The 27,976-nt window shown below is 40.0% G+C and overlaps 12 protein-coding genes across 12 annotated transcripts; 4 read left to right on the plus strand and 8 right to left on the minus strand.

Moving 5' to 3' along the window:
• Positions 1 to 798: 798 nt before the first annotated feature.
• On the plus strand, positions 799 to 4,592 carry LOC133844773 (WASH complex subunit homolog 5-like). The gene is made up of 3 exons (XM_062279024.1): positions 799 to 1,090; positions 3,895 to 4,258; positions 4,327 to 4,592. Exons 2-3 carry the CDS (start codon positions 3,978 to 3,980, stop codon positions 4,478 to 4,480), a joined length of 435 nt encoding a protein of 144 aa, XP_062135008.1. The 5' UTR covers positions 799 to 1,090; positions 3,895 to 3,977; the 3' UTR covers positions 4,481 to 4,592.
• LOC133840062 (uncharacterized) lies at positions 2,244 to 2,972 on the plus strand. The gene has a single exon (XM_062271718.1). The coding sequence runs from the start codon at positions 2,244 to 2,246 to the stop codon at positions 2,970 to 2,972; it is 729 nt and encodes a 242-aa protein (XP_062127702.1).
• Positions 4,593 to 5,018: 426 nt separating the features above from the next.
• On the minus strand, positions 5,019 to 7,831 carry LOC133844770 (phosphoglucomutase). Its single transcript, XM_062279020.1, has 4 exons — positions 7,674 to 7,831; positions 7,361 to 7,607; positions 5,429 to 6,647; positions 5,019 to 5,362 (listed from the first exon to the last, which is right to left on the minus strand). The coding sequence occupies exons 1-4, from the start codon at positions 7,749 to 7,751 to the stop codon at positions 5,224 to 5,226; spliced, it is 1,683 nt and encodes a 560-aa protein (XP_062135004.1). The 5' UTR covers positions 7,752 to 7,831; the 3' UTR covers positions 5,019 to 5,223.
• Positions 7,832 to 8,650: 819 nt separating this feature from the next.
• Positions 8,651 to 9,843, plus strand: LOC133844772 (translocon-associated protein subunit beta). The gene is made up of 3 exons (XM_062279022.1): positions 8,651 to 8,811; positions 9,001 to 9,376; positions 9,440 to 9,843. The coding sequence occupies exons 2-3, from the start codon at positions 9,002 to 9,004 to the stop codon at positions 9,635 to 9,637; spliced, it is 573 nt and encodes a 190-aa protein (XP_062135006.1). The 5' UTR covers positions 8,651 to 8,811; position 9,001; the 3' UTR covers positions 9,638 to 9,843.
• LOC133844774 (probable trafficking protein particle complex subunit 2) lies at positions 9,838 to 10,500 on the minus strand. The gene is made up of 2 exons (XM_062279025.1): positions 10,255 to 10,500; positions 9,838 to 10,198 (listed from the first exon to the last, which is right to left on the minus strand). The coding sequence occupies exons 1-2, from the start codon at positions 10,339 to 10,341 to the stop codon at positions 9,866 to 9,868; spliced, it is 420 nt and encodes a 139-aa protein (XP_062135009.1). The 5' UTR covers positions 10,342 to 10,500; the 3' UTR covers positions 9,838 to 9,865.
• Positions 10,501 to 10,710: 210 nt separating this feature from the next.
• On the plus strand, positions 10,711 to 12,574 carry LOC133844771 (T-cell activation inhibitor, mitochondrial). Its single transcript, XM_062279021.1, has 2 exons — positions 10,711 to 11,424; positions 11,480 to 12,574. The coding sequence occupies exons 1-2, from the start codon at positions 10,888 to 10,890 to the stop codon at positions 12,425 to 12,427; spliced, it is 1,485 nt and encodes a 494-aa protein (XP_062135005.1). The 5' UTR covers positions 10,711 to 10,887; the 3' UTR covers positions 12,428 to 12,574.
• A 69-nt stretch (positions 12,575 to 12,643) lies between these two features.
• On the minus strand, positions 12,644 to 13,855 carry LOC133840063 (uncharacterized). Its single transcript, XM_062271719.1, has one exon. The coding sequence runs from the start codon at positions 13,853 to 13,855 to the stop codon at positions 12,644 to 12,646; it is 1,212 nt and encodes a 403-aa protein (XP_062127703.1).
• A 1,795-nt stretch (positions 13,856 to 15,650) lies between these two features.
• LOC133840064 (uncharacterized) lies at positions 15,651 to 16,739 on the minus strand. Its single transcript, XM_062271720.1, has one exon. The coding sequence runs from the start codon at positions 16,737 to 16,739 to the stop codon at positions 15,651 to 15,653; it is 1,089 nt and encodes a 362-aa protein (XP_062127704.1).
• A 2,128-nt stretch (positions 16,740 to 18,867) lies between these two features.
• On the minus strand, positions 18,868 to 20,449 carry LOC133842954 (uncharacterized). The gene has a single exon (XM_062276268.1). The coding sequence runs from the start codon at positions 20,441 to 20,443 to the stop codon at positions 19,127 to 19,129; it is 1,317 nt and encodes a 438-aa protein (XP_062132252.1). The 5' UTR covers positions 20,444 to 20,449; the 3' UTR covers positions 18,868 to 19,126.
• A 746-nt stretch (positions 20,450 to 21,195) lies between these two features.
• LOC133840065 (uncharacterized) lies at positions 21,196 to 22,428 on the minus strand. The gene has a single exon (XM_062271721.1). The coding sequence runs from the start codon at positions 22,426 to 22,428 to the stop codon at positions 21,196 to 21,198; it is 1,233 nt and encodes a 410-aa protein (XP_062127705.1).
• An 894-nt stretch (positions 22,429 to 23,322) lies between these two features.
• On the minus strand, positions 23,323 to 24,591 carry LOC133840066 (uncharacterized). The gene has a single exon (XM_062271722.1). The coding sequence runs from the start codon at positions 24,589 to 24,591 to the stop codon at positions 23,323 to 23,325; it is 1,269 nt and encodes a 422-aa protein (XP_062127706.1).
• A 2,039-nt stretch (positions 24,592 to 26,630) lies between these two features.
• LOC133840067 (uncharacterized) lies at positions 26,631 to 27,887 on the minus strand. Its single transcript, XM_062271724.1, has one exon. It carries the CDS (start codon positions 27,885 to 27,887, stop codon positions 26,631 to 26,633), a length of 1,257 nt encoding a protein of 418 aa, XP_062127708.1.
• Positions 27,888 to 27,976: the final 89 nt, after the last annotated feature.

A 27,976-nucleotide genomic window follows, 5' to 3' on the forward strand; every position in this document is an offset into this window, starting at 1 on the left:
AAACAATGTTCAGCATTTTGGCCAGAATCATACAGCTGTTGACCAATGTGATCAAAGAGTTTCCCACACGCCTGGAGAAGGAAAAGTTGCGCGAATATGCGCAATTCGAGGAACGATCCAAGGTCGCTCAATGGACCAACTCCATAGCGGTCTTTACCAAGGGCATACTCATGATGAAGACCACTTTGGTCGGCGTCATCGAGCTGGATCCCAAGCAGCTGCTGGAGGATGGCATACGCAAAGAGCTGGTCAATCATCTGGCTAATGCCTACAATTTGGGCTTGATATTCATACCGGAAAAGGGCAAGACATGTGGACAATTCCTGCAGGCAAAACTGCAGACGCTGGCCAAGACCATCGAGGGATATCGACGATCTTTCGAGTATATCGAGGACTATTTGCGTGTGCAGGGATTGCGCATATTGCTGGAGGAATCACAGCGCATCATCAACTACAATGTGGAGAAAGAATGCAATTCCTTTCTGCGCAACAAAGTCCAGGAGTGGCAATCGCACTTTCAATCCCAGACCATACCCATTCCCAACTTTCTGCCACTGCAAGGTGATCCCAGCAAGTCAAACAATTTCATTGGACGTCTCGCCCATGAGCTGCTGCGCTGCACTGAACCGCGCCAAACCATCTATTTGGATCTGAAATGCAGCTGGTACGATAAGCGACCACCACATGCTGAACTCCTTGCTGGCTCAAGTTTCTTCAGTGTGCTGCGCGAGGCAATGGCACCAGCTGGCCTGGTTGGACTGGAAAGTCTTTATGCTCACATGTTGGCCGATGGCTGAAACGTAATTTGGACAAGTTGCAAAAGAATCTAACTGCAGATCGCATGTGGTGCGATGCATTGGCTCAAATGACCAAAGAGCTAGAATCCCGAGACTTTCCCGGCGAGCTGGCCAAACAGCCCATCAAGTATTATCAGAGCTATACGCAGCGTTGGTTAAAGGTGTGGCCCACTCTGTTGGATTGGATGCTGTCGTTGGGCCAGAAGCAGCTACTGCGTCAGCATATTGCCAGTGAGCTTCAGCAGCAAATGCGATGCCAAGCTGCTGGAGAACACCACAGACACATTAAATCGGTGAGTTACGAGACTAATTTTAGATCAGTTCGATTTCGTGAAACGTTTTAAAGTGGTTTGGATTCCAATTTTGGATACTCTTCCATTATGCAGTTTTTTCTTAATTGATACTAAATATGATTCGACTGTTTTCAATATTTTGAAAACTCATATTTCCCATGATCATTTTTTAAAATTATTATTTCTTTTTTGTATTTTTAATTGATTTCTGAAAACGAGATAATGTTTCCTTAAAACAGAATAATTTTATTCATTAGTAATTTGCCTTTCGTATCATAAATATGATTAAATAATGTTTTATTTAATGCATCTTCTTCTGTAAATGATGCCTGTATGTTGTTTTAGATGTTTGGCACACGCACTTTGCCTACGGATGTCGAAAAAACACAAATATGTAGCAAGCGAATTATTAAAACTAAAGCCTCGATTATTAACTATAAATTCAATTTTTTGAATGCGATAAAAAAAAATAAAAACTTTGAAAATTCAAATTTCTTGAATAAATATTCAAGAAATAATTTTGCACGATCAATTTGATTCATGGGCGAGCAACTAAAGCTGCCAAATGTAAAATTGGAATGAAATGCATTTCCGTCCAACTTTGATAACCTCTTCTCGGCTTTAACTTTAATGTACTTCGATAATTCAAATCTTTTATATAAGCTTTTATGAAAGATAAAAGTTTACCCAATGAGCTCGACTGCGAAGTACCCGCTTCCTATTTTCAATAAATGCGAAATATTCCGGTACCAAATTAATGTACCGAAAAATACAAAAATGTGCTGAAGCTTATTGTATTTGAAATATCAACTTACTATTACATCCTAGAGTACAAGATATATAAGGTTGTAGATATAGAAAAATCGTGACTGTAATTTTAAAAATTCGCTTGCTAGATTTTATTTTTTATACCCCATCTTCGACCTTGTACAGTATATATATATTAGCCATGTCAGTCTTACTTTCCATATGAACTCTGGGTAGCGAGTATCTCACAGTCGAGCACACTCGAAAGTAGCTTTCTTACTTGTTTTCGATTTGCAGGGACGGAAGTGTAACAATAACAAGTGCTGTCTATCTCTTATAATGCGATACAGTGTTTCATTCAGCTATAAAAGGCGAAGGCTTTGCGAAATCAAGAGCAAAAACCACAATGACGTTGGAAGTCGTTATTCTGTTGATTCTCGGACTGTCATCAGGAGTAAGAGCTACTGCTATTACTGGCGCGGTGCTGGCAAGGCAACAAGACGATGCTGCCACGCAGGTTGAGTGTCCCTCATTCACCTCAGCGAACAGTCCTCTCAGCCTCGAGTCCATTGTACGTGCCATAGTCGATGGCGACTGGCAGCGTCATCGTTTGGTGCTGCAATTGGTGAAAGAAGCACGCACTTTGGAGCTGAAACGTTCCATTTACGAGACATTGTGGCTGGAGTGGAAGCAGACCAAAAAAAACAACGATCCGATCAAATTACTGGACTTATATGAGCAACTCAAGCTGCAGTCTGATATTCCGGCAGATTTTCAACAAATGGTCTATCAAACTTTCATATCCCGCAGCGCTCATCTGCTTTCCGCACCTCTTCACGCTAAAAGTCGCTGCACTGATTTCCCTTTGGTCACCACTCTGCTGCAGCTCTTAAAGCAAAGTCCACAGAATCTCACGAGTGCTATATTCGACGCCGTGTTTGACAAAGTGCTCACATTCGAAACCCCATTAAGTGTGGCCCAACGTCTTGGCAATTTCAACGCTAGTTTGACACAATTAGCCACGCTCAATTTTAAGATGATGAGTCGCATTGAAGTACAGTTGAATTCGAGTGCCCATGCTGTGTTGTTGGACAATCTTCGCCAGTTGGTGAAGCAATGGACCTTTAGCGAGTAAGTGGAGCACTCTCTGTATATCCAAGTGTACCAACAGTTGAGCTCTAGAATTTTATCCACCGCCCAAAAAGTAGGCTTGCACTTGGTGAACAATACCGAAGATTTCCTATGTGAGTGCGAAGACGGTTTCAAAATGTGCATCCGAAATATTGATCACCCAACGGCGGCTTTCAATGTGCAGACACAGACGCACACACAGTGAAGCCAACAACAGAACACACTTCTCCTTCGTAAGTCCGTATCGAAATCGTAATTTAGTTATAAAAGGCAACGAACAAGCGGAAGTGACCCAGAACGTGTACAGTCAGGACAATGACTACTGGTGGCATGTGGTCCAGGTGAAAGATGGCATAGCAATCTACGATGCTCAAACTTCCAGCCGGGTGATTTGTGGTGGAGATCGAAGGCAATGGACGGATCAACATTATGCATATACTCGACGTGCCGAGGATTTTGACGCCCATCGCGATGAATGCACATGGATTATCGTAGATTGCAGTGATTTGTAATTAACAATAAAGCAAATGTTAACATTTTATTGAGCACATAATATATATCAATTTACTTAAGGAAGCAAATACTAATGGATTTTAGTACCGTATTCTCATTCTACATTTTAGTAGTTATAGGATATTATATACTACTACAATTGTTATCTTATGTTATCTATTGTTTCATCCATAAGGCACAAAGAAACAATGAGAAAGCGAGTGGGTCTGAAAGATCGAGAATTAACCAGATTAAAATTAAGCACTTTATTAGCAGACTCTTTTAATAACCTGCTTTAACTCTTGGGCTGTCGCCTTTATCATTAAGCTTTATCTCAATGTAAATTTTTAAGTAGATCTGGAGAAGTTCTAAATGTAAAATTGAAAACAATACTTAGTACGCCTACTGAAGAAATCAATCTCTTTTGCTTGCAGCGCTTTAATGCTTGAGTTGTCGAGCAACACCAAGCTGTGCGATGAGCAGGGCGTGATGATGCTCACCGAACTGCAGGAGATACATGGGCAACTATGAGCCACTGGGGCAGATCTTTTTGACCACCAAAAATACGCACTACATGTCCTTGTTTCTGTTCCTCTTCAGCATTGCGCACGTTGGTCGCTTGCAGCATTCAAAGAACACGGGCAGTCTGCTGCCCAAATCCTCCAAGGATGCCATCGATTGTGTACCGCTTATAATGGGATTGTTGACCATACTCCAGCAGTTCCACAAGAATGTCAAAATGCTCTACATCTCTTACATGTGCCAGTATGTAGTGACCGTGGCCGAGGCGCAGTTAACGTAAGTAATTTACTCTGAATAAATTTGATATAAACTGAAAATTGTATTGTGCATCTTCTTTGGCATAGCGATAAGGAAATGCTGGGATCGGAGGTGGTCACCATGCTGCACTTTCTCCAGGCATTTGTGCGTCTGGCGCATTTGCCACTGAGTGTCCTGGAGCAGCGTATTCCCAATATGATACTAAGCGAGTTCGATTATCTCTCCACGCCTGTCAAGTGAAACTTGTAAAAAAATAAATAAAATAAATTGCTTTTTAAATAGGAAAATACAAATTTGTATTATTTTAAGTTAAATAAATAAATTGTTATAAGCGAAGTAGATTTCCGTCTTTACAGTGATAAAAATGATATCTATTATAATAAAAATATTAGTAAATAAAATAGTACTCATTATAATTCGATCATAATGCGCTCTAACGTTTACTTTACAACTACTGAGCACACAATTTACGAAAATAATTATATTTAAGAAATTCTGTAATTTAAATCTCATAAGTTGAAGTAAAAAGAAATTTTAGAAAACTTTTAAAGTGCTTTGCAAATGTTACGATTTTTGGTTACCAAAATATTGTGACAAATAATTATTATTATTAGAGCTTTCTTTTTTAAACACTACTAGAATTCCTTCCTTACACAAGAGATAGTTTTTTAAATGTTTTCATCGGCTGCTTTAAATCATTTTGCCCACTCTTTAGAAAAAACGAAAAGATCAATTGATTATTAAATATTTAAATAATATACAGACAAGCTTTAATATGTGTAAAATAAATTTGGATACATTATTAATGAATAGACATAAATTAAATGGCCAATTGCTTGAAGATTCATGAACCTATTTTATTGCTTCAATTGTTGCCAAACTTTGGTTTAAGCCAATAAAGAGAAATTGCGTTAGTGCCAAATGAATTGCACATTCGAATAACAGTTGGCAGTTGGATTAGATAATCTTTGCGGCTGCCGTGCTTATGTGATAACGGTGGGTGCATTGCGTCCAGTGAACTTGGGTAGCTCTGAAATTTCCAGAGCAATATCGATGAGGGGCTTCAACATGACGCTGGCCTGTCCCAGAACATTCTCCTTCTCATAGGAGTCGATGTACAAACTGAAATAGAAAGTGTACATTACTAACTAACTATCCAAATCGTATACGCAAATAATGTGTATTTACCGCACGGTAGCGCCAGAGCTTCCAGTGCCACTGAGACGCATCACAATGCGACTGCCATCATCGAAGACAATGCGCAATCCCTGCTTTGTGGCCACGGACTTGTCCACGGGATCCGTGTAGCTAAAGTTATCCGCCTGCTTCACCTTATAGCTTTTGCCGCTGCTCGAGTAGTTCTTGCCCACAAACTCGGCTGCGGTAATGTTCTTCTCCATGGTGGCCATCATCTCGTTGCAGGGTTCCAGATCGCACTCTTCGTAGTCGTAACGTGTGAAATAGTTACGGCCATAGACGGACCAATGCTGCTTCAGAATATCCTCAATGCTTTTGCCCGTGTGCTGCATCACTGAGATCCATGCCAACACCGCCCAAATGCCGTCCTTTTCACGTATGTGATTGGAGCCGGTGCCAAAGCTTTCCTCGCCGCACAAACAAAGACGGCCGGCGTCCATGAGATTGCCAAAGTATTTCCAGCCGGTGGGCACCTCGAAGACCTCTTTGCCCAGCTTCTTGCCAACCAGATCCACAGCAGAGGCGGTAGGCATGCTGCGAGCGAATCCCTGCACGCCATTCTTTTGGAAATACGGTATGGCCTCCAAGTAGTGGGCAATGACAGCCAACGAATCGCTGGGGGTGACAAAGAACGCCTTGCTGCCAATGATCATGTTGCGATCACCGTCACCATCGAAGGCAGCACCAATATCATAATCTCCCTGGGCCACCGTATCGACCAGATCCTTGGCATACGTCAGATTTGGATCGGGATGCAGTCCACCGAAATCGGGCAGTGGTGTTGTGTGCACCACAGATGCCTCCGATGCTCCCAAACGATTCAAAAAGATCTCACGCACATAAGCGCCAGTGACGCCATTCATGGCATCAATGCGCATCTTCAATGGCTTGCCCGTCGACTTGCCGCTAACAAAGTCGCGCAGCTTGGCGAAATCAAAAATCTCCTCCATGTGACGCACATAGTTCGCCACCGAATCAATGACTTCGACCACAAATGGTTTGCCAGCCACATCGTAGGTGCTTACGCCCACCTTGGAGATGTCAATCTGCAGGCCACGCACCAGTTTGTAATCCTTGATGGCCGTTGACAGCTGATAAATGTTGTTGGTGAAGGCATCGGGAGCTGGACCGCCATTTTCGCAGTTGAACTTGATGCCGAAATCATTTTCGGGACCACCAGGATTATGCGATGCTGTCAACACAATGCCACCTAAGTGGAGAAATACAAATATTTCAATTAATTATTAAAAATTCTCTTCAATTAAAATCAATTGTAAGAAATGTTAGTGGTTAGTGGTTTCTGCTCAAGGGTCAAATATTTGTTGTTCAATAACTTTTGATCGTAATCATTTGGACCGAGAATTTTTTTTTAAATATCGTAATAAATATTTGAAATTTTAATGCTTTTCGCTCATGTTAATGCTTTCTTAAGTTTAAAATAAAAGTTCATAATGATTCAAAATAATGATCCTTTGTTCATATAAAAAACTCAAATGTAAATTATAAGTGCAAGAGAGAATAAACATTCTTAAGTTTGACTTGATTTTACTGATTACGTTCTGCGTCTATCAGCTTTAAAGGGTAAATAATCTTTCTCACTTTTTGATTTTTAGTATGGTATTCCGAAGTATTAGGTCGGTCATTGGAAAATTCGCTTTTCGATTTTTAAATTTATTCAGCTGCGCACAGCAAAATTGGGCACTTTAAGGCACATATTATAGTATACTCTACGTTACTATAACTCCCAGATTGTGAAATTTAAACGATGACCTTGACAGCTGACCAAAGACTTGTAACGTATTATTAAATATGTATGTACATACATGTATGTATGTAGTACATGTTTTCTAGATGGTTATCAGTTATTGCCCTGCCACGGGGATTACATGAGGGACAGTGTTGTATAACGACACCAAAGCTTACCCAGCGCACTGTTGTGACGTATGAGGCTGGAGACAGCTGGCGTCGATAGAATTCCATTTTGTCCGACCAGCAGCTTGGCAACACCATTTGCAGCCGCAATGCGAACGATGAGTTCGGCTGCCTCCTTGCAATAGTAGCGTCCATCACCACCCACAACCAAAGTGGAGCCAGCCAGAGCAGCACCATTGGCATCCAGAATGCATTGCACAAAGTTTTCCGTGTAGTTGGGTTGAGTAAACACTTTTACCTGAAATTGCAAAGTGTAGGATCAGTGAGACTCTACGGAGATCAAACAAATGTTGTAAGCTCGCACTTTTTTGCGTAATCCGCTTGTGCCAGGCTTTTGGCCCTCGTAAGGTTTGGTTGCCACGATTTCCACGCTCAAAGACATGTTTTCCAGCTGCTGCTTTAATTTCGACTGCGTGCGAAGTATTTGTGTATGCGTGTGATGAATAGCAAAACTCAACTGCTGTCTGGTCTTGCTGGTGATAAGCATATAGATTCGGCTGTAACGATTCCGATTAGCGCTATCATGTCGGGTGCGTGCAAAACGAGTTGTCCCAATTATCAATTTTTAATCCAACTGTTGAAATTGCCTTATCATTATTATTTGCAGGGGTTCAATATAATAACAGTTTATTTATTTATCTACAGTTTCGCAATTTCATTGTTGTGTTGCATGTCCGAACGCAAAGATGGCATGCGCTTTGTGTAGGGTGACAATGTCATTCAAGGGCATTCACTGCTACCGGCAAAACGATTCCCACCCACACTGCATTAGACAGTATCATTGACTACCATCCTGCAGTAATGCATACGTAAATATGATAAAGATTAAATGCGATATACTTTATCAAAGCTGCAAATAAACATTTACAAATTGAGCGCGCAAAACATAAAATACACTTTTGTTATTGTTTTGGTGTATGCCAGCTGTGCAAATAGAGTTGCCGCTGCTATCACCAATTATCGATAACAAAGGTATTCAAACTGTGCGAATGTTCATAATTTACAAAGTAATATTTTGTTACTAATATGCTCAAAGCATAAATTTGTTGATGTTTTTTTTTGCTGGCTGACAGCTACTGTTTCTCTATAATCGGTAACAATGACAATTAAACTGTGCCCATAAGATGGCAAAACAAAATTACACAAAGTGTAATTTTTAATACTTCAAAGTTAATTGGAGCCATTTTCTTTTTATAGATAATTTTAAAGTTGGCGCTCAACTTTCTTGCGCATGGAATTTTTCTAAGGTTTTATCCAGCACTGTTGTATATTTTAAAGAAATTAGTGCATTTCGAAATGAAAACTGCGGTCACCCTGCGCACGAAGTTTGACAGCCGACAGTTTACACGTCACGAAGTAGCCACGAGAAAGCGACCGCCGCAGTCAGTTGTGTTTAGTTAGTTTTGTTTAAATTGCTCGCAAATTAAGTAACGAAAAATCATGTAAGTTAATAAATAAATAAAATGCAAAGTTATAGCAGTGCTTACAAAGTATTTTCAGACTAGTTTTATGTTAAGATTCATCATAAAAGAGGCAAAGAAAATGGACCGCTTTCATTTTTAAACTGCTTCTTCTAACCTTCCACGTCAACAAAAAAAGTGAAACGTTTTATTTTTCTGAATTTCTTATAGCATGTTGAGGAAAACGTTAGCGTTGTGCGCTCTCTTCGCTGTGCTCAGCGTCTGCTTGTCCGAGGACGAGACGCGCGCCCGTCTCCTCGTCTCCAAGCAGATCCTCAACAAATATCTAGTCGAGAAGAGCGATCTTCTTGTGCGGTACACAATCTTCAATGTGGGCAACGGGGCGGCGACTCAAGTGCAGCTGGTCGACAACGGTTTCCATCCTGATGCCTTTGAGGTTGTTGGTGGCCAACCGGCGGCAACTGTTGAACGCATTGCACCACAAACCAATTTCACACACGTGCTTGTCGTGCGTCCGAAGGCATTTGGTTACTTCAACTTCACTGCTGCCGAAGTGTCTTACAAACCAGTCGAGGAAGCCGAAACAGTAAGCTATCTAGTATATCACTCTGTACGATTTGTCTTTAATCTATTCTCTCTTTTGTGGCAGCTACAATTGGCCATCAGCTCGGAGCCGGGAGAGGGTGGCATTGTCAATCTGAATGAGTACAACAAACGTTTCTCGTCGCATTTCTTTGATTGGGTGGCATTTGCCATAATGACGCTGCCATCGCTGGCCATTCCCCTCATCCTGTGGCACTCATCAAAGAGCAAATATGAACGTCATGGCAAGAACAAGAAGCATTAGAAGTCTTTTTCTCTTGGGACATAACACCATATTCAACAGAGATTCAACAAAATTCCGTGCAACATCAGATTGCTCTTTCATATTCATACACATTTGACATTGTAGAAGCAAAGTATGGCGTTAAATCGTTTTAGATTTGATACGAAGACGCATCCCATGTCTTTAGACTGCTTTTCTAAATAAATAAAATTCAAATCACATTCTAATATTTCTACTAATCATTTATTATTACGACAACAAATACTTGCGGCCAAAGATATCCGACTTCTTTTCAAACATTGCCGACTTTATGGGCGTATTTATCTTATAGAACGCATTCATCGAATGCTTTATATATGTGTCGTACATTTCATTAAAGAAGTTCTTGATTCCCTCATCGTTCTTATTGTCGTGCACTATAATAAAGCGTATCTGGGATGCGGTGATAAAGGCGGACACAAACCATTGATTGAATCGATCTATTGACTTGAGCTGCATGTTTGCTGTCTTCCATTTGTGCTCATCGACAAGATCTAAAGCTGCGTGAGCTATAAATTGACTGAGATGTCTCTGATCCTCTTTCTGTAAATACAAATAGTGAGCTGTCTATTGCCTTTGTTGTCACTGTGTTTACTCACGCGCTGTTCTTTGTTTGCCGTGCTGAATTCTCTCTCGTATATGGGATTATCATTGTGGCCCACTATTACAAAATAATAAGTGGACATTTTGCCTAGATTGTCGTCTGTAAGGAAATAAACAATATGAGGATGATTTATCCACAGCTGATTCAACGCTCTTAGAGGTGGATACACCACGATAATATTATCGATATATCGATGTTGTTTGCGTTAGGCAAAAGTTGTTAGCTTTACATTTTCCAACGTTTGCTTTCAAAAGTAATTCAAATAAATTGTACTTTTTGTTTTAGTGAGTCTGACTTTGGATTGCCCATACCAACTATTGAATGGAATCCTGGCCATTTGTGGGAACAGCGTATTTGCCCTTCACAATACGGAAGTATTCTCATTTGTGCTCTTTTCAACACTGTTCAATGTTTGTGTACAAGCTGAACAGCTGAGTAGCCGAGGCGTAATAAACATATGTGCATATACATATGTATGTGTGTTTGTATTTTTCGCTTTTGTTGGCTGCCAGTAAATCAAATTTTGAGTAAATAGCTGCTGCTGTTATTCGCATTCCAAGTTCGAATGTGTGTGTGACAGGAGATCAGACGAGCAGCGTGCTGCTGCTGCTCTATAGGTGGTTACATAATGGCAGCAGCGGCATTGCGCCTGGGCGGCGAATTTGCAACGATCACGTTTGGTAAATTACCTAAATTTGGTATTTGGCAGCTTCGCAATTTGAGCAGCGACCTAACGACTGCGTTGCGTCCCTTTTACTTTGCTGTCCATCCGGATCTCTTCGGTCAGCATCCCGAGCAGCGACAGACGAACGAGAACTCATTGAAGCTGCTGAGTGCCCATCTGGAAGCGCTCTATCATCACACATATCCCAATGAGGATACTAAGGTGCTCAAGTTCTATGTGCGCGAGAGCACAAACGCCCACAAACGAGACTCGTTCAAGCTGGTGCAGATACGTATGGATAGAAGCACACGAGATCCCCAGAGATTCATACAGAATCTGCTGGAGTCGTGCAATCTATCGACGGATTACATCAAGACCGTCAAGCCAAGGTCAAAGCCAAAGATGAATTCAACGCCAGTTAGCGACAGTGTGGCCAATCAACCCAGTCACGACTATCACTACAACACAGAGTTTGCCGAATTCGAGCAGCGAGTGAAGAACGTAGGTCGTCTCCATAAAAGCACTACACTTGTATTTACAACTGAATCTCTTTTAGGAAGCTGTTGGGCGTCGTCCAGAACTGTCCGTCTGGCTGGCCGAGAACGCAGAGAAGGCACGTCAACGTGCCAAGGAGACCGCCCAGCTTGAAGCCGAGATTGATAAGCTGAAAGATGTGCTTGTGAAGGATCTAGAGTTGAGTGATGCCCGCTACGAGTGCGGCTGGAATATTGAGCATTATCGTGGCTGCCTAAAGTCACTCCAACGTCTCGCACAGACTCATCGCGGCGAGCTGAGCTCACTGCGGAATCGCGTTGTGGTCTTTGCTCCCTTCACGGGCATCAGCCTAGAGGGGCATGTGATGCTCTTCACCGGCGACGTGCAGAGTAATTGGCTGGACTTTATCAAAAACATTCCACAGCACGACAGCTACCTCAACGTGGTGCCATTGTATGAATTGGCACTCTCCCAAGTGCTGCGTGGCATTCAGATCGGGCGACGCAAGTTTATGCCCAAGACTCAAGCACGCGGTTATGCCAACTATCTGATGAAGGTGACGACATCGCTCAATGATTTTCTCAGCAAACAGGCCTATCCCACGGCTTGGCCTCTAAGACTCGATGGGTTCACAATCGTTGTTGAATCAGAGGCGGGGCCATTGATGGTCAGTCCTACGGGACAATTCATCACACCCGCCACCTGTCCCGGTGCCATTCTCGTTGATTTCATCACGCAAAACATGAAACTGGCCGAAGACCGAATGGGCAAATATGCGACGGACAAGTATCTGGAACAAAATCTTATCGAGCAGTGCACTCGAGAGCTTAAGCTGCAGGCATTGACCAAAGATGATGCGGTCACGCCGGACAAAATGATATCCGCACTGAGGGATCTGCGTCGCTGTCGGCCACAACATTTCGAGCAGCTCAAGCTGCACATCTCCCATTACTACTCGGTACTCACAGATGGCATCGTTTGTATACCCTGGGATTTTATGCAAAAGTAGCTTCAATTCTCCGCTCATCTTTTTGCCTTGTGCCTTGTGAATAATCATCGACAATAAGCCAAAAACACTTAACACGTTAGCTAAGATTGCAATTGGGACAGTCGTTAGTATATACATACATATGTGTGCCAGAAACAAATGCCCCCAAATCCTTCATTAAATAAATTGTTCATGTGTATGTTCACATTCAAATATTATTTTTACGTTCAGTAATAATTATTTATTGCTGCAATCCTCGATGATCCAGGTGCATTCGCTGAGATGCGCATCTAAATCTTTTGCATGGCGTGTGTATGCATGATAGTCCCACTGCGCTGGATTGCCGGAACACAACACCGAACTGGATGTGGCAGCATCAAAGATTGCCATTCCACCTCTCACCGGAACCACACGCCACCAGTAGATGTTGCTTTTACTGTACACGTTCTTGGTGTCTTTTGATTGAATGCTAATGGACGAATCTATTACTAAATAGCGATTATCCCAGTACGGGCTTTGGAAGGCAAACTGAGTTTCATCGCTGGCATTACGCAGCACCCTGAAACTCGCTATTTCATAGTTTCGTTCAAGAGTGCACATTATGTTGGAGGAATCGCATTCATAAATGTAATCGTTGTTCGTATTGTGCAAGCACACCTTTTGGGTGGTCTCAAGAGTAAAGTAATTGGAAACCGAAATACGCAGAGTTTGCTCCACTTCTCGGGAAATTTTCTCTTGCTTCGACAGCTGACGAAGATTCTCCAACAAGATCGGGAACGCACTCGAATTGAAATCGCCTTTGATGCGGTTCAGCAACTGCAAGTTGGCCATAGTCAATTGGGTGATGCTAGCCTTGAAATTGCCTAGACGTTGAGCCACATTAAGTAAGGACTCCATAGAGAGCACATCGTCAAACAGAATCTCGAGTATGTCCTCCGTATAATTGCTTGGACTTCGCGCTAAACCCTGAAGCAGCGAGTTGGCCAGCGGGAAACTGGCATTTTGACTGTCGGTGTGGAGAGGCATCGAAAGTATCTGAGTGCTGCGGATGACGAAGGTCACATAGATGTTTTTAAGTAAGGCTGGCGAAACATTTGGTTGACGATTGAGTTGGTCATAGAAATCGAGTATTTTAAGGGGATCGTAGATGTGTTTCTCCTTCTGCCACTCTAGCCACAAAGCCTCGTAGATGTCGTGCTTCATTTGCAAAGTGCAAGCTTCGTCTGCCATTTGGTACACTAATTCGACACGATCCCAGTTCCCATTGAGTATGGCACGTATAATGTTCTCCAGACTAACAGGACTGCCAGCTGTGGTGAATGATGTACATGACGGACCAGAGGCAGTCAGGCGCGCAAGGTAGTTTCGGTTGTTTCCGTCGAGCGACAAAGAGTCTGCTTCTCTTGAATACAGTCCGAGAAGCAGCAGAAGAATGACTATTAATGACATTATTGCTTTTACTGCCGATGCAACTCAGAGCTCTCTTTATATAGCTCATTCTTATGTACATCATGACAATATATATGAATATATGTATATATTTTCCTGATAGTCGGTTATCAACGCTGAGCTGAATTCAAGCTGAATTTGCAAAGTCTTTATAATACTCGTACATACATTTATTATCTGCAATAATTAAAATAAAATGGAAAAATATTCTCTACAAATGTTGGGCAATACAATCATTAGCATCTATTTGGTAAGACTTGAACGTTCGTTGTATTATACAAAAACATATTTATACCCGCTAGCCAAGGGGTAACTTTGTGTGTGGAAATGTATGTAATAGGCAGAAGGAGGTATCTCGGACCCCATAAAGTATATAAAGTATTCTTGATCAGCGTCTATACGTCTGTATGAACATGTAGATCTCAGAGATTATAAGAGATAAAGATACATTTTTTTCCAACAACACTTATTAAGTTTGCAAGCAGATGAATTTTGTTTCAAATATTTGCCCCACCGACATCTGAACCAAATAAGAAGCGTAGTTTTGGAGTTTGTTGTAAATACAATAATAATTATGATTTGCGATCAAATAATAATTTTAGAAGTTATTTAAGGAAAACGTTTGTATGTGCGAAGGGTCTTAATTGCTTTGGCTGACAATCGGGTATATTTTGCACTCTATGGTATATTTTGAATGAAGTACTTTTAAACTATATTTTGGAATTTGTGGTATATTGATTTGGTATATTTTAAAATAAATACTGCACAGTAGCTTTCTTGTTAGTTTGTTTTGAAAATGAAATGGAGTTTAAGTATTATTCTTAACAGTTTCTTCAGTGTTGTTGTTGCTCCCAATTTATTTATCTTTTTTTTTTAATATTTTAGCAATATTTTATTATACCGTTACTAACTTTTCATCTTTATGGCTATTATTAAGGAATATGAAAATAATAGCTTAAAATGAAATTAGTGGTGTGAAACTTGATCAGAAAATCACAACAAAGTGCAATTAAGTTAGAAGCCTGTTGCAGTAATTTATTTACATCTGCACCATATACACATGAGAGCGGGCTGATAAGTACTTCTTCTCTCTGTGTATACTGATAGGGTTGCTTAAAGCATATAAGGAAATATGTATATGTACATTTGTGTACTTATACATATACTTTACTGATTATATGGGTTTGCTAAACTGCGCCTTCAACGTGAGATGCATCTGGAATTGCATCATGTTCGAAAGCTATAGTAGAGTGCAATTCTCGTACACCCATTTGTAATGCTTTCTACACACTTATTGACAATTATATCTCTATCTATTAAAGTCTCAGAGATTTTGTGTTTCGTACGGACAGAAAGATAATCAAACGGTCAGACAAACGGACATGGCTTTATCGTCTAGTTTGTTGAAACTGATCAAGAATATGTATACTTAATGGGGTAGGAGACTCTTAATTCTACCTGTCACATACATTTCATACAAGCACATAGTTATAATACCCTTTTAGGCTATACGTATCATATATGTATGTAAGTAGCGGGTGTAATTAAAATGTAGTAATGCCGTTTGCAAAAATTTGATTTCAGAATACTACTCTTACCGTTTCGATTCCAAGAACTAAGTTGCGATGATATAACAAGATTATTTAATCATATACATATAATATATACAACATTGTTGCGATCAAGAGCATGCATTCGTAACAATCTATAATCAGGTATTCCCCCAAATCGTCCCATTAATAAATCTTTACTGGCGAATTTCCATTCATATATTTTTACATGTATTCAATACTAATTATTTATCGCTACAGTCCTCAATGATCCAAGTGCATTCCTTGCGATAGGCATCAAAGTTTCCTGCATGGCGCGTGTATGCATAATGTTCATTGCCCTCCCACTGCGCTGGATCGCCGCCACAGATCACCGAGCCGTCTGTGGCAGCATCGTAGATTGCCACGCCGTCTTGCACCGACATCACATGCCACCAGTAAATGCCATCTAAACTGTACACGTTCTTGACGACACTATTGTCGGTTGCTTGGATATGGGATGCCATTATTAGATATTGATTGCTCGACTTCGGGTTTTGAAATGCAATGGTAGAACTGTTTTTGACGTCACGTTGAACCTTGAAGAGCATCTTCTGAGAGTCTCGTTCCATGGTGCACATCGAGGATGAATTTGGGCAATTGTAGAGGTAAATGTTGCTGCTGTTCGCACTGCGCAGACAAACCTTCTCGGCGGTGTTGAGCACACGATCACTAGAAGGCAATTGGACGTATGCCTGTTCACGCAGCGACTGCTCCACTTCCATTTCAAATGTCGGATGTTTCATCAGCTTACGAAGATTCTCCTGCACAGTTTTGTGCGCATTCGAATTGAACTGGACTTCGGTACGATTAAGAAATTGCAAATTGGCCATGGTCAATTGGGTTAGGCTCGCGTTGAAACTGCCCAAATTCTGCGCAACACTCAGCGGGGATTGCAAAGCGAGCACAGCTTCAAATAGCTCATCAAATATGTCGTGCACATAATTCGATGGCCTCTTGCTCAGTTCATGCATTAGCGTAGTGATAAGCGGGAAATTTGCACTGTGGTTGTCGGTGTGGAAGGGCGCCGAGAGAAGTTGAACCATGCGTGAGAGGAACGATTGATAGACCCTGAGCAGCAAAACTGACGGCACATTCGGCTGATGCTCAAGCTGCTCATAGAAAGCCAGTATCTTGAAGGGATCATAGATCTGTTTCGTATACTGCAGTTCCTGCCACAACGACTCGTAGATAGCGTGTTGCGTGTCCAATTCGTATGTCTTATTCGCCAACTGCAGCACAAATTCGACACTCTTCCATTCACCATTGAATATGGCACGTATAATCGAAGTCATGCGCAAGGAACTGTTAGTTGGGGAGTCTGGGGGGAATTTCGATCTGCGGTGGACCGGAGTCTCCTAGTCGGGCAAGCAGAGTGCTACTCCCTCCTCCGATGGACAAAGCGTCTCCCCCTCTTGACGACAATCCAATAAGCAACAGTAGAGTGACTATTAAAGACATTCTTGGTTTTACTGCCGTTGCAACTTAGAGCTCTCCTTATATAGCTCATTCTTATGTACATCATAAAAAAAAAATGTATATATGTATGTATATATATTTTCCTGATAATCGGACTCTACTATCAACGCTCAGCAGAACGAAGCTGAGCTTGCAAAATATTTGTAATACATACATTTCTTATCTGCAACAAAGTATACAGTAAATAAAGAAAGGAATACATGCGAAAATATAAAAATTAAATGGAATAATATTCACTACAAAATTGTGGGTAATACAATGTTTTCCATGCATTTAGTGGGATTTTGCTTTTCAGTTATAGTTGTTCGGTATTGTGATTGTGATTTGTTTGTTCAACCAATTTAATAGTTGTTAAAATTGCATAAACATTTAATTTTGACATCAGGATGAGAGGATTTTTTTGAATTATATTACATATGGAACCTATTTTTTGGCAGGAATTCACAGGAACATGATTGAAAATAAATAATTTTCCTAAGACGATTTATAAATATTCATTTTTGTTATAAACCATTTTTTATGTCGTTCAGTTTAAATAGATATAAATTAAGTACATATAACATATATTTTATTCAACTCTCGCGTAACACGCGATTTTTCAGAAACTGAAAATATATACAGCCCATATACATATAGCTTTATTATATTTGCCAAAATAATATTGTGACAAGAATTTGTGATTTTTTTGTTTATTCCTATACCTCTATAACTTGTTTGCATACAGGAAATGTTAGTAACAGGCAAAAGGAGACATCTCTGATCCCATAAAGTTTCTGTATGTATATATTTATTATATAAAAATACCAAATATACCATTTGGTATATTTTTGTGTGTTTTAGGTATATTTAAAGAATAATAACAGATTGTTTGGATCTTACTCAGAACGGGTAGCGAGCACACTCGACTGTATTTTTATACCCGCTACCCATAGGGTAGAAGGGTATTATAACTTTGTGCCGGCAGGAAATGTATGTAACAGGTAGAAGGAGGCATCTCCGACCCTATAAAGTATATATATTCTTGATCAGCGTCAACAGCCGAGACGATATAGCCATGTCCGTCTGTCCGTCTGTCCGTCCGTCCGTATGAACACCTAGATCTCAGAGACTATAAGAGATAGAGCTATAATTTTTTTTTCGACAGCATTTGTTATGTTTGCACGCAGATCAAGTTTGTTTCAAATTTTTGCCACGCCCACTTCCGCCCCCGCAAATCAAAAAAAAAAATCGAATAACAAACCCAATTTAAAAGCTAGAGTTGCGAATTTTGGTATATACAATAATTACTATAGTAGTTATGAAAAATTTTGTTGCGATCAGATAAAAATTGTGGAAGTTATTAAAGAAATACTTTTGTATGGGCAAAAACGCCTACTTACTATGGGTCTTAGTTGCTTTGGCCGACAATCTGGCACATTGTGCCGTATATGGTATATTTTGAATGGTGTACTATATCGATATACCAAAAATACCATTTGGTATATTTTAGTATTTTTTTTAGTATTTTCGGTATATTTTGAAAATGATACCACAATATTTTGCCTTTATTAAAAATGGGTAGCGGGTATCTCACAGTCGAGCACACTCGACTGTAACTTTCTTACTTGTTTTTACTTGTTTTGGCATAGGTTTGAGATTAATATCGGATTTTAAACAAAATTGCAATGATTTAGTTTAATTTAAATAGTGATCTCCTAGAAGAAAATCACAACAAAATTAAATATTGTGAGCTGCCTTATGAAGTCAATTATTCATGTAACATTTATGTTCCTATTTAAATATGTGTTCAGTAAATTGATTATTGAGTTGTTCATATCATAATCTTCACTATCGAGATATTTTATTGAGAAATGTATAGAATTTACTTTAAAAACGAACTTGTTATCCAAACGATGTGGATCCGAAGCATACTATACATTGAAAATATTATTTAAAATAAAGGGGCTTGGACAAACTTTTAATATAACTTTAGTTATTAAAACTTTGTGAAACTTGCTAAATTGAGTTTATGCTGTTATTCTTCATTTTTACTTTAGAACTCTTCGAATTCTCTAAAATCATTGCCTAGAATTTATAAAGAATAAATAATATAAATAAAACAGAAGAAAATTTTGAATTTGCTTGTGTGATTATGATTTTATGCGTGACGAAAGTCAGAGTCGTGAACATCCACTCAATTTTGGTCGCCACTATAAATGTATATTTAGGCTACATCGCTGCAATCCTCTAGACTCCAGGTGCACTCCCTGCGATTAGCTTCAAATTCGAGAGCGTGACGCGTATAAACATGACGCTCCACGCCATCCCAATGCGCAGAATTGCCGCCACAAAGCACAGAACCCGATGTGGCAGCATCGTAGAGTGCCACCCCGCCTTGGACCTGTAACACATGCCACCAGTAGATTGTTTCATTGCTGTAAACGTTCTTCTTGATGGCATTGGCATTCGCATTGACGGTGGTTTGGTCGTTGGACTGCATCAGTATATATCGATTGCGCCAATAAGCGCTGTAGAAGGCAAACTGCAAGCTATTATTGGCGCCACCATGGCCACGCTGCACATAGTATGCTGCCTTCTTGGGATCTCGTGGATTAGTGCAGATCAAATAGGTCTGCGGACACTCGTAGACATATGCATTCTCGTTGGTCACATTGCGCAGACACACCTTCTGGGCAGTGTAGAGGACACGCTCATTCGGTGGCAGCTGGGCATAGACTTCGATTCGCAGCGAGCGTTCCACTTCTTGGCCAAAGTTGGGCTGCTCCAGCAACTGGCGTAGATTTAGCTGCAAAGCTGTTTGTGCAGTCGAATCCAACTGCAATTCGTTGCGCTTCAGCAGCTGCAAGTTGGCCACAGTCAATTGGGTTAAGCTGGCAGTGTAGTTGCCCAGCCGCTGCACCACACTCAGACTGGATTCCAAAGCGAGGACAGCATCGAATAACGCTTCGAGTATGTCACGTATGTAGTCCAATGTGCTCAGTGTGAGACGCTGCAGCAGTGTGGTGACCAACGGGAAATTTGCACTGCGACTGTTGGTGTGAAAGGGTGCCGACAGCAACTGAGCGCTGCGGGAGACGAAGCTCACATAGACCTTTTGAAGCAATGCGGGCGGTACGTTCGTCTGATGTTCGAGTTGTTCGTAGAAATCGAGTATCTTGAGGGGATCGTAGATTTGTTTCGTCTGCTGCAATTCCAGCCACAATGCCTCGTAGATGGCATGCTTTAGCTCCAAGGTGCGTGCCTCATTGGCCAGCTGGAGCACTAGGCGACCACGCTCCCAGTCGCCATTGACCTCGGCACGTATGATGGACTCCAGGCTAAGTGGACTGACTGCGGTTGTCAATGGCGCCGAATCTCCGGAGAGCACATCGATGTGCAGCAGCACATCCAATGCCGGAGCCGTGGCATTTAGGATGGCGAGGAGTTTGCTGTTGCTTGTGCCGACAGCAACGGAGTCGCCACCTCGCAGACTCATTCCAAGTAGCGGCAGCAGTAGCAGAAGTTTTAAATGCGTTGCCATCGTTGCATTAACTGTGGATTCAGTTCATCGTTCGCTTTATAAAGCCCATTTTTTTTATTATTCGTAGTTTAATCGGATATTTGCATTGGCAATATCAATGCACAGCAAATAAAAACAATTTAATTGTTTGTAATGTAATCATTTTGATTACGATGTGCAGTGCACTATAAAAATTGAACCCAATTTCAAAAGCAAACAATGTGGCGTCCTCTGGTGTATGCGTGACAAACACTTTTTGCTTAAGAACCAGAAACTTGCAGGTACTCTCAATAGATGGCGCTTGCAAATTATTTTTTTAATGGATAATCGAAAATACAAAACTTTCAATTTGATCGTTAAAGAATTGTTTCAAAACCAAGAAACGAATTAGAATTTTTATCGTAATATTTTATAAGCTCTATAGGATCCATGAATATCATAAATAGGTACTTCTCCAATAAAGTAAAGTTGACTTTCATGATAAAATACAAGTCTATCGACTCTTATTTTGAGATGTGTTCCAGGTGCTGCTTAAGGAATTCTTATAATTCAAGTAAACAATTTCATTGGTATTTTCAGCCTATCACAGGTACAATATTCGACTCCGGATTAGAATTTCTTGAATATTTGGCTAAAATGGTTAGTTAACTAGCCAACTTTATTTGATTTGCTTTATGTGATTGTTGTATTGAAGATACATATTCGTTAGCAGAATGTAGTTCTCGGGGAGTCACTGAATCAATAACACAGAAATTGTGGTTATATATAGATTATTAATAGCTGCAATCTTCGATGATCCAAGTGCATTCGTCTCGATGGGCATCAAAATCCTCTGCGAGCACAACGTATGCATAATGTAGATTTCCCGACCAATGCGCTGGGTCGCCGCCACAGATCATCGAAGTCGATGTGGCAGCATCGTAGATTGCCACGCCGTCTTGCACCGGCATCACATGCAACCAGTAGATATTGCTCGAGCTGTACACGTTTCCGTCGGTCCAGAGTTCTAAATACCGATCATCCCAATATGGATTCTGGAAGGCAAACTGTGTTCTATTGTTGGCATCATTATGTTGGCGTTTAACCACGAAAGACGCATATTCTTGGTTTCGCGTTTTGGTGCACATATTCGAGGGACCTGAGCACTCATAAAGGTATTCGTTGTCGTTGTTTGCCTTACGCAAGCACACTTTCTGGGCGATGAAGAGCAAACCAATTTCAGACGGAAGCAGTCGGTACACCTTAAGCAATAATGAGTAATCCTCTTCAAATGTGAAATCCAATCGATTGATCAACTGACGGAGATTGTCCATTAAGATTGTGCTAGCACTCGAATTGATGCGAACCTCACTGCGATTCAGCAATTGCAAGTTTGCCATTGTCAATTGTGTGATGCTAGCGTTGAAGATGTCCAGACGTTGAGCCACACTCAGTGGGGATTCCAACGTCAGTACAGCATCAAACAGAGTCTCCAATATGTCACGTGTGTAACTTTGTGGGCTTTGACTCAGTTGTAAGAGTAGCTTTGTAACCAATGGAAATTCGGTATTTGGGCTGTCGATGTGAAAGGGCATCGAGAGCAGTTGGGCGATGCGAGAGACGAAAGTCTGATAAACCTTTTGCAGTAATGTTGTCGGCACATTCGACTGATTATTGAGTTGGTTATAAAAATCGAGTATCTTGAAGGGATCGTAGACATGTTTATCCTGCTGCCACTCTAGCCACAAAGTCTCGTAGATATCGTGCTTCAATTCCAAAGTACATGCTTCATTCGCCATTCGATGCACCAATTCAACACGCTCCCATTCGCCATTGACTATGGCACGTATAACTGACTCTAGCTTAAGCTGATTGCCAACTCTTGGCATTGAGGTACATTCATCAATCAGTGGATCCTGGTCACTTAAGCGTGCAATATATTTGCGATTCTCTTCGCCGCTGTATAAAGAGTTTGTTTCTCTGAGAAACAGTCCGAGAAGCAATAGAAGAGACACTTTCGATGACATGGTTGCTTTTACTGTTGCCTCAGCTTAGGGTTCACCACTTTTATATAACACATTCAGTTCATTGCAAGGGAGCCTTATCAGTCTGATACTACAATATATATATCTTGAATTTTGTGTGAAATATGATAAATAGTTTTGCATTCTGGTAAATGTCTGTTGGTGGTCAGCGGTCACTGAATATTACAAGAATAATAAGCAAATTGATAAGACCCTCTCCAATTAAGCTGGCATTACACTCAGAAAAAAATTAAGTACTTTCGTTCTTAGATCAAAAAGCTATTCTTAATCAAGTATGAAATTCTACAAAGGAGAACTTTTTTAAATTTGTTAATTTAAAAGCTTTCGGATCTATTTCAGCCGGGTATTACAATTCTTTTAAGAACAATAAATTTTGGTTTGCTATAGAATTTTTCTTATTTATATTATAGTTTTTTTTTTATTTTTATATTTTTACCTGTTATTTTTTAAGCTTATTATTCATAAGCTTTTATTCTTGCAGCCTGCAGAATTTGTATTATCTATACTTACTATGCTATCAATGAGAGTTCTAGACTTTAGGTAAGTTTTTTTCATTTTTATTTTTAAGAACTGAATCATACTGATTTTGATCAGAATTTAAATTTTATGCATACAAGATCGTAATAGTCATAATTTAAAATACATAAACCTTGATTTAAAAAATTGCGTTTTAATTTAAAAATTTTTATTCACTGCTATAATTTTATAAATGCGAGAAAATTTAATAATGCATCGTACCAGTAAAATTTTAGATCCAAACGGGAGAAGAATTATGTTTTGTAGAACTATTGTACTGCAAGTATTATGATTCAATTCAATTCATTTCAAATACAATGCAGCCCAATATCTTAGTTTTGATCGTGTATGTGTTCTCAATTATTTATTGCTGCAATCCTCGATGTTCCAGGTGCATTCTTCGCGATGTGCATCAAAATCTACTGCACGGCGTGTGTATGCATAACGATTTGTTCCAGCCCATTGCGATGGATCGCCGGCACACAACACCGAACTGGATGTGGCAGCATCGTAGATTGCCACGCCACCCTTTACCAGAGCCGCATGCCACCAGTAGGAGGAGCCCCGACCGTCGACATTCCTAGTCGCTTCTGTCTGTACTTTGATGGTCGAGTCTATGGCTAAATAGCGATTACTCCAAAACGGGCTTTGGAAGGCAAATTGTGTTTCATTGTTGGCGTCACCAAGTTTCAGTTGCACCGTGAAGACCGCTCTTGCATAGTCTTGATCGTGGATGCACATAAAGTACCCGGAGAGGCACTCAAATAAGTATACGTTCTCGTTGTTTGCTTTACTGAAGCACACTTTCTTACTTCTGTACAGCAAACTGATGCTTGTATTGAACAGGTTGTAAACTTCGATGCGCATAGAGTTGTCCACTTCATAGTTAAATATCGGTTGGATCATCAACTGGCTAAGATTCTCCAGAACGGTTATATATGCACTTGAATTGAATTCGACTTCGATGCGATTCAGTAGCTGCAAGTTTGCCATAGTCAATTGGGTGATACTTGCGTTGAAATTGCCCAGACGTTGAGCCACACTCAGTGGGGATTCCAAAGTCAGCACAGAGTCAAACAGAGTCTCGAGTATGTCACGAACGTAACTCTGTGGGCTTTGTCTCAAATGTGAAAGCAGCCTGGTCACCTGTGGAAATTCGGCACTTTGACTATCGGTGTGGAAGGGTGCCGATATTAACTGAGCACTACGTGCGACGAAGGTTTGATATACATTTTCGAGTAAGGCTGTCGACACATTCGACTCGTTGTTAAGTTGCTCATAGAAATCGAGTATCTTGAAGGGATCGTAGATTTGTTTATCCTGTTGCCACTCTAGCCACAAAGTTTTGTAGATGGCGTGGCTCAGTTCCAAGGTGCATGCTTCGTTCGCCATTTGCAGCACAAACTGGATCCGTTCCCAATCATCGTTAACAACGGCATGTATAACTGACTTCAGGTTGAGTTGATTGCCACCTGTTGGCATTAAGGTACATTCATCAATTAGAGGATCCGCCACATTGGAGTCATTTAACTTTGCGATGAATTTCCTGTTATCTGCTCCGCCCGGCAAACTTTCTCCGCCTCTAAGAAGCAGTCCAAGAAGCAGCAGAAGAACGACTTCCGTTGACATTTTTACCTTTACTGTTGATTTTGCTTAGCGATCGTTTCGCCTTATATAGTCTTTATCTGATTTGTTCTTAGCATTCTTGGGTCCAGCAGGTGTTGTTTCATATGATGATGTTATGTTATAAACTTAAGCTCGTACGGATTCTTTGCTTAATAAACTAATCTCATGATTCGAAATTATATATGAATATGTTTGCATCTAGTTGAGAACTTTTGATACCCTATGCTATATCTGAGTAGAGAGCAAAATATTTTAAGAAATATGTCCCTAGTTCTTACCAACTTTATTTCAAAGAGTTTTTTAAATAGTTTTTGTGACTTTCCACATTCCCCTGTTTATAATACTCTTTGAGAATTTCAATGGGTACAGCGTGCAAATCTTATATGCAAATCCTATGCATAACATAAGTCTATTGTACAATTATTATCTACACAGAGCGAAAAAATTAAAGACAAGTCAAACTCCGTTAATTATAGTTGCAATGAGATAATCCCTTATCTTCAATATATGTTTAATTAAGACTTAGGTTGACTGATATAATGACGTGTTAGCAAACATCACAGTAATTAGAGCTGAATAGGATTTATTAAAATTTCTAAGAAAAGTATAAAGTATAGCAGAAATATAACATATATATATATCAGCAAAGATTAGATTCTATAGATATGAACATCTGACATATTGTTAATACAATAGATGCAGATGAATTTGAATCTAGAAAGTGGAACAAACTTAATAATCCTAATGATCTTTCGAAATGCGATTCCGATCGGATAAATTTTCTTATAGATAGTTGTATACTTATATATTTGTGTATTTATACTATATACCATTTATTCTACATATCGAAGGAAAACAATTCGTTTACTGTTTTCTGTTGAACAAACAAAAGTTTTGTACTGTGCATAAAAGGTTAACTACAATCAAATGCTCGACTATGTAGCACAGTCACATTTTATAAGGTTGATAAATATAATTAAACAATATAAGAAAATACCATATTGCAAAATGAACATCAGCTGCTGCAACCAACTATATACCGGTGAAATATGTACGTCACCACTGTCAGAAATTAAATTAGTGAATTGTTTATATATTTTTCCATTTATTTGCGCCACAATAAAATACATGCCGTAGGTCAAATTCCAGTAAGAGTGAGATTAGCATACATATGTACATGAAACAGAAACAACTTTTTCTTTGCAACAAGACGATGGTTATTATGAGATAAAAATGTTTAATAAGTAAGAAAGAAATGTGAATAATATAGCTTTGAAACAAAGATGTGAATGCAAGGGTAATCATTTCGTATTTGTAATACCCGCTATTTATAGAAGTATATGGATATTAGCGGTAAATGGGTATTGCAACTCAAGGTATTAAAAACTTAAGGTATAGATTTTAAGTACATTCTATCTTATAATATGAATGAGAGCATATGTTGTCTATAGATATATAAAATAAAGCGTTTGGTATATTTCACTAGATTTTCAGTATATTAATTTTGTATATTTAAGTGCTTTTCCCATATATTTATATAGTATCTCTTAACGGTAATATCGCTTTGTATTTTTTTGCTTTTATTAAAATTGAGTAGCGGGTATCTCACGACTGTGCTTACTTTTATGTGTTGATCTGTTTTCTGCACTCAGCATTCACATTATAAAGTACATTTTTATGAATCACAATTTGTTATTATCAGTTATTATCATTGTTTACATGACCCGGTTGGGTGACCCTCTAGTTGATTATGAACATTCTGAGTAAAAATAGAATTAGCAAGGCTTTGCTTTCATTGTTTTCATTATTCAGCTTTACATTTATTATAAAAACAAAAAAATTATATTTCTCTGGTGCTTTAACATTTATTTGCCATCATCGAAAGACATCTCAAATTAAATAAAGAACAGATTAATTTCGTGATCACATAAAGTAATAACAAACTTGACACATTCATTCACAATGCTGATTTAAATAGCTTTTGTATTGACTCTACTTGAACAGAAATGAATATACATATTAATATTTTGTTTTTATTAATATTATTGTTTATTGCTGCAATCCTCTACGATCCAAGTGCACTCCTCACGATGGGCATCGAAGTCTTTTGCCTCGAGCGTGTATGCAAAATGGTTTTCTTTATTCCACAGTGTTGAATTGCCGCCACAGATCAAGGAGTCGGATGTGGCAGCATCGTGGAGTGCCACGCCCTCCTGCACCTGTTTCACGTGCCACAAGTCGATTTGGTCTCGACCGTACAAGTTCCTGGTGACTTCCGTTTGTTCTATTGCCAGCGAGTGATTAAGAAAATGGGTACTCAGAAAAGCAAACTGTGTCCTGTTCTTAGCATCAATTTGCTTGCGCTGCACTTCGAAGGATGCTCGTTCGTAGTTTCGTTCACGGGTGCACATATTGGTCGGACCTTGACACTCATAAAGGTAATCGTTGTTGTTGTTCGCCTTGTGCAAACACACCTTCTGCGCTGTGTACAGCAAACCAATACCGGACGGCAGAAATCCGTATAATTTAAGACGCAGGGAGTACTCCACCTCCTCAACAAAATCTGGATGGATCGCCAAATGTTGAAGATTTTCTAGCACCGCTGCTTGCGCACTCGAATTTGACTGGATCTCGGTGCGATTAAGCAGCTGAATGTTGATCGTGGCTAATTGCGACAAACTGGCATTGTACTTGCCCAATTCCTTCAGACGTTCAGCCAAACTCAGAGGGGATGTCTTAGCAAGCTCCTTGTTGAACACCGCCTCGAATACATCATTCATATAATTCGGTGAAATTTGCGACAAAAATAGTAGCTCTTCGGCGACCTTCGAGCAATCGGTTGAGTCACGGCCGACGTTGAGTGCTGAAGTGGCGTATGAACTGCTATCGGCGATGAATTTCTGATAAACAAGTTCCTTATAATCTGGCGGATTATTCGACTGCTTCTCATAGTATTCCAGAATATATCTGGGCTCATAGAGCGCATAATATCTCTTACATTCCTTCCACAGAATCTCGTAGATGGCGTGCTTCAGCTCCGGAACTCGAACAGCGTTTCCTAATTCCAGTATTAAGCCAATATTCTGCTCAAAATCATCATTTAATATAGCATTTGTAATAGAGTCCAGATTGAGAGGACTGCCTTCAATAGTAGTAGACAATAAGGCACACTCAAGCTTCTTCAGATCAGAGTTTTTGAGCTTTGGAAGCACTTTGCTGATGTTTGTCCCGCTTGACAACTTGTCACCTCGTCCTAGAGATAGTCCAAGAATCAGCAACAGAACGACTCGCGATGCCATTGCGATTTAAACTGTCGCCTGAGCTCAGCACTAATCAAATTAGAAGACTATTTCCGTTTAGGTTTTATCAGTTAGGGTCAATTTTGAAG

The sequence above is a fragment of the Drosophila sulfurigaster genome, chromosome 3 (assembly GCF_023558435.1).
Source record: "Drosophila sulfurigaster albostrigata strain 15112-1811.04 chromosome 3, ASM2355843v2, whole genome shotgun sequence".
In the NCBI taxonomy this organism is placed as follows: Eukaryota; Metazoa; Arthropoda; class Insecta; order Diptera; family Drosophilidae; genus Drosophila; species Drosophila sulfurigaster.

What these genes read in the sequence shown, in the direction of transcription:
- LOC133840063 (XM_062271719.1), bottom strand. Translation starts at nt 13,855, where the DNA reads ATGTCATTAATAGTCATTCTTCTGCTGCTTCTCGGACTGTATTCAAGA.
- LOC133840067 (XM_062271724.1), bottom strand. Translation starts at nt 27,887, where the DNA reads ATGGCATCGCGAGTCGTTCTGTTGCTGATTCTTGGACTATCTCTAGGA.
- LOC133844773 (XM_062279024.1), top strand. Translation starts at nt 3,978, where the DNA reads ATGGGCAACTATGAGCCACTGGGGCAGATCTTTTTGACCACCAAAAAT. An exon ending in GTGGCCGAGGCGCAGTTAAC is followed by an intron (nt 4,259 to 4,326) that starts GTAAGTAATTTA and finishes TCTTTGGCATAG; the next exon opens with CGATAAGGAAATGCTGGGAT.
- LOC133844772 (XM_062279022.1), top strand. Translation starts at nt 9,002, where the DNA reads ATGTTGAGGAAAACGTTAGCGTTGTGCGCTCTCTTCGCTGTGCTCAGC. An exon ending in CAGTCGAGGAAGCCGAAACA is followed by an intron (nt 9,377 to 9,439) that starts GTAAGCTATCTA and finishes CTTTTGTGGCAG; the next exon opens with CTACAATTGGCCATCAGCTC.
- LOC133840066 (XM_062271722.1), bottom strand. Translation starts at nt 24,591, where the DNA reads ATGTCAACGGAAGTCGTTCTTCTGCTGCTTCTTGGACTGCTTCTTAGA.
- LOC133840062 (XM_062271718.1), top strand. Translation starts at nt 2,244, where the DNA reads ATGACGTTGGAAGTCGTTATTCTGTTGATTCTCGGACTGTCATCAGGA.
- LOC133844774 (XM_062279025.1), bottom strand. Translation starts at nt 10,341, where the DNA reads ATGTCCACTTATTATTTTGTAATAGTGGGCCACAATGATAATCCCATA. An exon ending in CGGCAAACAAAGAACAGCGC is followed by an intron (nt 10,199 to 10,254) that starts GTGAGTAAACAC and finishes TTGTATTTACAG; the next exon opens with AAAGAGGATCAGAGACATCT.
- LOC133842954 (XM_062276268.1), bottom strand. Translation starts at nt 20,443, where the DNA reads ATGGCAACGCATTTAAAACTTCTGCTACTGCTGCCGCTACTTGGAATG.
- LOC133840064 (XM_062271720.1), bottom strand. Translation starts at nt 16,739, where the DNA reads ATGACTTCGATTATACGTGCCATATTCAATGGTGAATGGAAGAGTGTC.
- LOC133844771 (XM_062279021.1), top strand. Translation starts at nt 10,888, where the DNA reads ATGGCAGCAGCGGCATTGCGCCTGGGCGGCGAATTTGCAACGATCACG. An exon ending in TCGAGCAGCGAGTGAAGAAC is followed by an intron (nt 11,425 to 11,479) that starts GTAGGTCGTCTC and finishes AATCTCTTTTAG; the next exon opens with GAAGCTGTTGGGCGTCGTCC.
- LOC133840065 (XM_062271721.1), bottom strand. Translation starts at nt 22,428, where the DNA reads ATGTCATCGAAAGTGTCTCTTCTATTGCTTCTCGGACTGTTTCTCAGA.
- LOC133844770 (XM_062279020.1), bottom strand. Translation starts at nt 7,751, where the DNA reads ATGTCTTTGAGCGTGGAAATCGTGGCAACCAAACCTTACGAGGGCCAA. An exon ending in CAAGCGGATTACGCAAAAAA is followed by an intron (nt 7,608 to 7,673) that starts GTGCGAGCTTAC and finishes TTGCAATTTCAG; the next exon opens with GTAAAAGTGTTTACTCAACC. An exon ending in ACGTCACAACAGTGCGCTGG is followed by an intron (nt 6,648 to 7,360) that starts GTAAGCTTTGGT and finishes TTCTCCACTTAG; the next exon opens with GTGGCATTGTGTTGACAGCA.